Source organism: Myotis davidii, unplaced genomic scaffold (genome assembly GCF_000327345.1).
Source record: "Myotis davidii unplaced genomic scaffold, ASM32734v1 scaffold453, whole genome shotgun sequence".
Taxonomy (NCBI): Eukaryota; Metazoa; Chordata; class Mammalia; order Chiroptera; family Vespertilionidae; genus Myotis; species Myotis davidii.
In genome coordinates this window covers 2960442-2969696 of record NW_006285234.1, presented here as the reverse complement: position 1 = coordinate 2969696, position 9255 = coordinate 2960442, and the positions used below count along the sequence as shown (strand labels likewise).

Sequence of the window (9255 nt, the reverse complement as noted above, 5' to 3'; positions counted from 1 at the left end):
TGTAATAATAATGGCAATTGTTTTTGTTCATGTGTTCCTGTGTGTTTCTTTTTGTTTGCTTGTTTGTTAAGATTTTTAAATTGATTTTTAGAGAGAGGAAAAGAGAGGGAGAGAGAGAAACATCAATGTGAGAGTGAAACATTGGTCAGCTGCCTCCTGCATGCCCCCTTCCGGGGATGCAACCTGAGCATGTGCCTGACTGGGAATTGAGCCAGCAATCTTTTGGTACACAGGACAACACCCAAACAACTGAGCCACACTGGCCAGGCTGACGACTTAAAGTAGATGAATTTATTAGTACTATCTTTTATTTGTAGTTTGCCTTTTCCCCTCTTTTAATCAGGAGAAAAAAAATTTTCTTACCATGTTAAGCTTGAAAAAACAATGTGGAAATAATTATTGTGGTATCCTGAATTATCTCCTCCTTCCAGAATAATTTTTAATACTAGGATGTTATACTCAAAATTTGGTACGAGTCTCAAAAGCAGAGTAAATACAAATGGTAAAATTGAAATAATTTCCTTTTGCATTTTGGGGTTAAGGCCCAAAAAGGCATACTATATGCTTATTTTGTTGTACTGTTTGGAAGAACTTGAAATAATTGAGTCAATCACTTTTAGACTTGACCATGAATGCAAATATTCTAAATCCAAGGCTTCTTCTGATTGTCATTACCTTAATGTGTCTTCTATGCCTTTAAAATGTTACCATTATAGTTATTGTCTTTCTTTAAAATATGTGCTTTCCCTTAGTCTTTAGACATTTTTTGTCATTATTTTAGGCAGAAAAAAACCACCCTGAATTTTACATTTTAATCCTGTTCTTCTGCAACTTTGTTTCATGCAGATATGTAGCTCTGACATCCTTGTTGAAGACTGTGCAGACAGATCATAATGCAGTGCAGAGGCACAGAAGCACCATTGTGGACTGTCTAAAAGATTTGGATGTCTCAATAAAACGGTAACAGATTATTGATAGTTCTTTGCCTCCACCCCACCTGCTAACTTTGTAATAGTTTTTTAAGTGAGAATGTTGACCTTTATGTATTGTCCTCATTTTCATAGATGAGTTTTCTGCAGAGTAAATCCTTTTTTAGAAAGGATTGGCAGGGAGGAGGGGTTAGGTCAGTGAAGGAGGCCAAAAAGGAAGACTTCGGTGCACAATGAGGTTGTCCTTGGTTCTTTGATAAATAAACCAATGAAGAGATAAGCTTGGCAAAAGGTTACTTAACAGAAGTACTGTGCCTTGGTGTGTTGGAGGATGAAAATACAGAGTGATCCATCGGCTAAGTGTTTTATCACGATGCTGAAACTCAAATTGCTGACAGCACACTTCTTCTCACAGTACTTATGCCCCAAGATACTAGAGGCAGCTGTGTTTTTTAGAACAGTGCATCTAGGAATGATGTTCGGAAGCAGGTAGATAGCACTTTCTAACGGCTTACATTTTTTTCTCCATGGAGTAGCTCTACTGGTTCTCCTCTTAGAAGGATTATAGATGTTTGTAAAACCTAGTTTAGTTGTGGTTGTATGTTCAAATCCAGAACAAATTAGATTTGAAATGATCCCTGAAACCATTCACATAACAGACATTTTTTTTTTTTAACAATCATTTATTGAGTTCCTTTTGTTTGTGGAGAACACGTACTAAATGCTTGGACAATTTAAAGATAAGATCTTGACTCAGCTATAACAACTTTCACATAGTGCCTTGCAAAGTAAACAATCTATGAACGCCCTCTCAGTTCTCTGAGCAAGCCAGTGAGACTAGGCAATTACTTCTATTTTCAATTAACAGATTAGTGAAAATACAGTCCCCAAAGGAATCAAATGACTTACTCTAAACTGTACCACTTATACAGAGGCAGACCTGGGAATAGAAATCAGGCCTTCTGACTCCTATTTTGTTTTGTTTTTCTCTAGCTGGTTACTGGCCTGTGCATTTCAAAAGTAAAATCTGTATCTCCTTGACTACCAGACTGCCTTATTTTGAATCCTGCCTCTGCCCGTAATAGATGTGGTCTAGTTACTTAACCTTTTAGTGCTTCAGTTGTCCCATATGTAAAATTCCCGTACAATAGAACCCATTTTCTAGGATTATGCAGGATTAACTGGATTAATATAAATAAAGTATCTAAGCATTATATGAGAATTATCTGTTACTGTATTTCTATAAGGATTGATTTTTTTATTGCTTATAAATTAGTTAAGATGACAGTACTTTCTACTTAGTAAATGAAGATTTTTGAAAGTCAATCTATATACCATGTTTGATGTTATTGAGCAAATATGAAAAGGTGTATATAGTAACCTTATAACTTTTATGTTAAACATTTCCATTTTGCCTTGGTTAGCAAATTTGATAGGCAGTTATAAAAACTTTTATTTGCTCTCATAGCACATGCCCTTTTTTCCTTTTCATGGCCCTCATTCTCTCTCTCAGTTTTTCCCCCCAGCTTTATTGAGATATAATTGACATAAAACATTCTGTCAATTTAAGGTGTGCAATGCATTGATTTAACACAGTCATATATTGCAAAAACAGTTATCATCATAGCACTAGCTAACACACTGCATCATCCTATATAATAAAAGCCTAGTATGCTAAGTATCCGACCATTCATTTGTTCAACCATTCCACCAGTTGCTCTAATGCTCACTGACCACCAGGGAGCAGATGCTCCAAACAGTAGGTTAGCTTGCTGCTGAGGTCCGGCCGATGGGGACTGGGCGAGATGGGCCAGACATGCCCTGGAGCCCTCCCCTGGTCCCTTCATGGCCCCGATTGTGCACCGGTGGGGTCCCTCAGCCTGGCCTGCACCCTCTCGAAATCCAGGACCCCTCAGGGGATATCGGAGAGCCAGTTTTGGCCCGATTTCTGCAGGCCAAGCCAAGAGACCCCACTGGTGCCAATATCTGTGCACTGGGCCTCTAGTATTACATAATTACTGTATATTTTGTGTGTGGTAAGACCATTTAAGATCTATTCTCTTAGCAGATTTCAGGTATATTATACAGTGTTACTAACTTTAACCACTCTGCTGTACAATTAGATCCCTAGAACTTAATCATTTTATAACTGGAAGTACCCTCTGACCAGCATCTCTTCTACTCCCCACCCCCTTGGCCCTGGTAAATACTGTTCTAGTCTCTATTTCTGTGTGTTTTTTGCTTCCACATTTAAGCGATATCCTGCAGTATTTATCTTTCTTGGTCTGACTTACTGCACTTAGTGTAATGCCCTCAAGGTTTGTGTTTATGAAAATTTCCCACATACCTTGATATAACTGTGTTACATCATCTTTGGACAGAAGTGAGTGTAATAAAAGAGTATGATGACTTTATATATTACATTTTTAAGGAATAAATGCAGAGAGATATCTTTGGGTAATAATTTTGTTGACTCTTTTTGAGCCTTTTAAGTATTCTAAATTTCAGCTTTATAGAATAGAATATTGAACCCAAACTACATTTTTGATCAGTTGTGTCTCTCTTAGTGTTGAAGAAAGTGTTGGACAAAGATTCAAAATAGAAAAACTAACTTTGATAACTTTTGTTATCTTGTGTGCAAAGATTGGATCACAGGATCATGCAAGAACATGAGCACATCTGCCAGTGCTTGGTGTTCGGAGAGAAAATCCCTGGGTCTTTGTTTCATTCCCACAGTAACTATAACTGGTTTCTTTTTTTTTTGTTTTGTAATTTCTCCCCTGCAAGGCGTGCAATGGAATTGAGTTTTGCCCTGGTAAATGGGAATAATATCCGAGGCATGATGAAGGAGTTACTTTATTTTCTGGATTCCTGTGAGCCAGAATTTAAAGCAGACTGTGCATCTGGAATCTTTCTTGCTGCAGAAAAGTAAGATTTGATTTTTACCTTCATTAGTAAAAGATGCTTGGAATTTTAAAAAGCATTTTTAAAAGATGAGAATGTTATAAACATGTTTAAAACATGTAACATTTATTTCAAGCTCCCAATTAGAAATTAGCTTTGAGGAGGCCATGATAGCCAGCATTTAAGTATACTAAGACCCCTCCCCCCTCCAAAAATCCCTCTTTTATAAAGCCTGTGATTTATAATCCTCCTATAATCTGTTCTTTAACCTCTCATCCATGATGCCCTCTTTATGAGGATATAGATGTTTCAGCATCTAAATTGTGGTTGAGTGTAAAACTTTTAGGAAGAAGTACCTAAAGATTTTGGTTGTATGGTTATTTCTATACTTTCCACTATGAATTCAAGGGACCAAGTTCCTAGTCCTGGTGTTGTCTGGGTCTGGGAATAGTCCCTTTTCTTTCTTCTCTATCCTCTCTTGATCTGACTTTGTTTTTCTCAGACAGTCTCTTTTCTTAGCTCAGCAACTCCTATTGCAATACTATGTAGACCATCTGAGTTTGACAGTGTGCCATTTCATCACCCTGGGAAATGGATATTGCTGCTAGATTTGAAGGTGAAATGTCCCTAAATATAATCACTTATGATAATAGGCAGGATTTTTGAAAGTCACTGAGCACAGTATAATTTACAGGTTCTAATTTCTTCACCTGGTGCCATTATTTTTTTAGGTATGCACCTTCCAAACGGTGGCATATAGACACAATTATGCGTGTTCTGACAACGGTAAGTAGCTTTTTTAGGTCAACATATACTAACTGCTGAATGTGCTGATTAAGGCAGAGAAAGGCCTTATGCTCATGAAGCTTACGTTCTAGTGGGGGAGATAGGAAATTCATGGGGAAATATGTACTATACTGTCAGGCAAGGGAAAATGCTACAAGAAACACTAAAATAGCATGACGGACTACGATGATGGCCGAGGAGGATGGAATATGGGGCAATGGGCCAAGTATTTTAGGTGGAGTATTCAGTGCAGGTCACTCAGAGGAGCTAATGTTTGAGTAGAGAACTTAGTGAAATTAGCCATGCAAAGATTTGGGAAAGGAGTATACTAATCTGAGAGAATAGCAGGGGTTGCAAAGACATTAGGTAGCAATACGCTTGGCCTGCTTGGAGAGCAAGAAGGTAAGTGAAGGCAGAGATTGGTGACATTAACACAGGGTGAGATTATTTGGGGCCTCACAGGAGTTTGGATTTTATTGTGAATGTGTTAGGAAGCCATTGGAATGTTTTGAATGACTACATTTGTTCTGGATTTAAGATTACAGTTTTATAAGGTATTTTTTCTTTGTTGTCCAGAATTTTGGAGATTTTCTATTGTTCAATTAATAGGGATTAGAGATATCAGAGTAAAAATGAAAGTGTAGTGGCATATAAAGGAAATATAACTATCTGTGTGTAATTATGTTACCAGAGGTAGATACCATGAAGATAAACATTCACAAATTTGATTAGTTTAAGAAAAATGTTTATCAGAACTCAAAACCATTTTAAAAAATGCTCCTACTTTTCATTTTTCCTATTGACCTATATTCTCTTATTATGATCATATGATTTTTCCTTAGCTTGTTGATGTGTGGGATTATTATAATCAGTTTATGGTTGTTGAACCATAAATCCCACTGATTATGGTATATAATTCTTTCTATACATTATTGTATTTGATTTGCTAATATCTTTAAAGGATATTTTCATCTATGTTCATGAGAGATAACTGGTGTTTTTAATTTTTCCGATGTTTTCTTTGACCCATGTGTTATTTAGTACCATGTTGTTTAATCCCAAACTATTTGGAGATTTCTCAGCTATTTTTGTGTTACTGCTTTCTAGTGTAATTTTATATGATTTCTATCCTTTTAAATTTAAGGTATTTTTTATGGCTCACAATGTAGTCCGTCTTGGTGAAGGTTGCATGTGAACTTGAGAAATTGTATTTTGCTGTTGTTGGATGAATTAGTCTATAAGTGTCAATTATATCCTGTTGATGCATCCTTTTATTTCAAACACTCTGTTTTCTCCCATAAGAATGCAAATATTTAAGTTATACCACAAATTTTCTGCTTTTTGGCTTCTCACCTTTTCTTTTTCACCATTTTCCCAAACTTCTTCTGTTTTTGTATTTCTTTTTTTTTAAAATATATTTTATTGATTTTTTACAGAGAGGAAGGGAGAGGGAGAGAGCATTAGAAACATCGATGAGAGAGAAACATCGATCAGCTGTCTCCTGCACACCACCTACTGGGATGTGCCCACAACCAAGGTACATGCCCTTGACCAGAATCGAACCTGGGACCCTTCAGTCCGCAGGCCGATGCTCTAGCCACTGAGCCAAACCGATTAAGGCTGTTTTTGTATTTCTTAAAATACAAGTGGGGTATCTCAATCACCTGAGAATTTTTTCCCCCTTTTCTTTTGTGCTTTCCAACAACATATGGTTTGGCTTGGCTCAGTGTTGTAAATCATATCCGCTCTTCTGTCCAGTAATTGGAGATTGATGAAGATCGCTTGATATTAGGCACAGTTTTATGTCTTGTGAGCCTGGCTGTCATAATGCCTGGACAAGGCCAAGATTTAGTTCCTCATAGGTTAAATAGCTTTACTTTGTTCCATAGATTCAAACAGTATCTCAGACTTCCAGAGATAGTATTAAAAACTCCAAGTAATAAAAAAGGGTGGATAATAAAATACAGAATAATTCCTACTCCTGGGATTAATGGTTAGTTCTGTAATATTTATAAATTCTAGTCTTAAAAGAACAGTGCAAGGTTTTAAATAAACTCAAGTTTTATAAAAGTTACTCTTAATATGCCCCATTTGAGCTATTCATGTACACTTCTCTTGCCATCCTCCAATATAACATGACTACTTTAGCTAGTCCATATAATTTTAACATTTTTCGGGGAGTTGTGGGATGGGAGAGTTTGTTGTAACTCAGTTCCCAGTGAATGTACTTCTTAAATTTTGAAATACCAAATGGGGTGGGCAAACGTAGGTTTACAGTTCTGAGCACACAAAACAGAGAGTTTATTCTTATATTATTTATTAATTATTGTATTTATTTTTATTATTTGTCTTATTATTATTATTTTGTATCCTTGCTTATGATTTATCTTTTAGGTAATTATGGCTGATAATTTACCTACTTTTGTCCACCCCTGTACCTTACCTGCTTTGTGTAGAAAAGGTCTTCTTGAAATTTTTAAAAAAACTCTTCATGGATTTATTTTTTACTATATTTGAAATAGGCTCAGAGGCTAAAGTACCAGTATCAAAAAGGAAATGAATTATAACAATGAAGGCTACTATGTAAAATTTACCTATTCTTTATGTAGCTAGTAACTTCTTGAAATTTTTAAGTCTTTATATTTTTCTTTTACTTTGGACAAAGAGGAGATTTTATTTTTTTATAAAATTAAAAAAATTGGCATATTCATTTAAATAAGTAAGACTTTGAAGTTTGAGCTGCTTATGAACCCAAGAATTGGAATCAACTTTATCTTTGAAGGGTTTTTTTTAGTAGTCTCCTTTTAACAGCAATAATAGCTGACGTTTATCATCATTGTGTGTTTCTAGGGGTAACTGTCTGCATTTCCTTTTAGGCAGGAAGTTATGTTCGTGATGATGCAGTCCCCAACTTGATCCAGTTAATAACCAATAGTGTGGAGATGCATGCCTATACTGTCCAGCGCTTATACAAAGCAATTCTTGGTGATTATTCTCAAGTAAGTACTTCATTTGCTTTTTTTTTTTCTGCTTTGGGAGGAAATTACACTTTATTTTTCTTGTATGTTCTTATTACTAACACTTAGATGTATCTCAGTTTTGACGTTTATGATGAGATGACCTATGATTTGCATTACTCTTTGTCAGGATTAAAATCTTTGACAAACATTGACTTTGTTTTGACAGCAACCTTTGGTACAAGTAGCTGCATGGTGTATAGGTGAATATGGAGATCTTCTCATATCTGGCCAATGTGAAGAGGAAGAGCCTATTCAGGTAACCCTTATTCCTCTTGGTCAAAGATGGGGAAAAGAGTGATTTCGGTCATAAGTGGGCCGTGTTTAGTGAGGAGTTGTGGTTGATTTCTTAAAAACCTTTTAAAGAAATAATACTGGAATTATATTGGGAAACCTGTCAGTTTTTGAAGTGGAACTTATTGGGCCATTTTGAGACTTTAAAAACCACCTTGGGATCCACTCCCCACTTTGTCAGAGGGAATTATATTGTTTCTCTTACTCTCTGGTTGATTTAAACAAGAAGAAATGAGACCTACAGCCATATTTCCATTTGCTCATTAAAGGACTGGCTTTTAGGAGTAGTTGTGGCAACAGTACTTGAACTCTATGTAACTTTTTCCCCTTCCTCTACTTCTGCCTCTTGCAGCTAAATATGCCTCTCAGCCCCCAATGGGTATTTTCCACTTTTTGTTTTTTTTTAAACATACCTTCCACCTGCCTCTGGTTGATGGATCAGTTTGAACAGTTATCCTGGCAAAGAACAGATTGTGTTAGAAGCTTTGGTAGTGATGGTAGGATTGTCTTTCTGGTGGCATCCTGTGACTTGATATCAAATTTAGATATTTACTTTTACATGTCATTGTACATTGTCTTTCTTTTTCTCTTCTCTTCAGGTAACAGAAGATGAAGTGTTGGATATTTTAGAAAGTGTCTTAATCTCTAATATGTCCGTCTCTGTGACACGAGGTTATGCCCTCACTGCCATTATGAAGCTTTCTACTCGATTCACCTGTACTGTAAAGTGAGTATGGAGAAAAAGTAGGATGAACAGATTGTTTTGTAATCTTGAAAAACATTTTATTATGGAAAATTTCAACCAAAGGCAAAAGTAGAGAGAATAATAAAATGAATTGCATATACCTATTACACCACAATAACAATCATTTTGTGGTTAATCCTTATTTCATCTATACTTTGCACACCCCATCGTAGATTATTTTGAGCTTGTGATGTTTTTAAAATCAGATTTCTAATGTCCATTTTCATTTTTAACTGTGACTTGATATCAAATTGAGAAGTTATTTCCCCATATAAAGGTTCTGTTTTATAATATTTTGAGATGTCTGGATAGTAAGAAAATCATAGGGTTGTGGTGTTTAAGTCTTTAAATTCTGTTTACTATTTTGTTTTGCTTTTTAGTTTTTTAAAAAATATTTTTATTGATTTCAGAGAGGGAGAGAGGGAGAGAGATAGAAACATCAATGATGAGAGAGAATCATTGATTGGCTGTCTCCTGCACGCCCCCCCATTGGGATCGAGCCTGCAACCCGGGCATGTGCCCTGATCAGGAATCAAACCATTACCTCCTAGTTCATAGGTTGATGCTCAACCACTGAGCT

At 36.0% G+C, this 9255-nt stretch overlaps 1 protein-coding gene across 2 annotated transcripts in view; it reads left to right on the top strand.

The window, feature by feature from the left end:
* AP1G1 (adaptor related protein complex 1 gamma 1 subunit) overlaps positions 1-9255 on the top strand; it is a 75923-nt gene that overhangs the window by 53627 nt on the left and 13041 nt on the right. For both annotated transcript variants that reach the window (XM_006755790.2, XM_006755791.2), the window contains 6 exons: positions 847-960; positions 3717-3857; positions 4565-4619; positions 7496-7618; positions 7806-7895; positions 8530-8657. In XM_006755790.2, coding sequence (XP_006755853.1) covers positions 847-960; positions 3717-3857; positions 4565-4619; positions 7496-7618; positions 7806-7895; positions 8530-8657 — 651 coding nt within the window. The remainder of the gene's footprint in view (positions 1-846; positions 961-3716; positions 3858-4564; positions 4620-7495; positions 7619-7805; positions 7896-8529; positions 8658-9255) is intronic.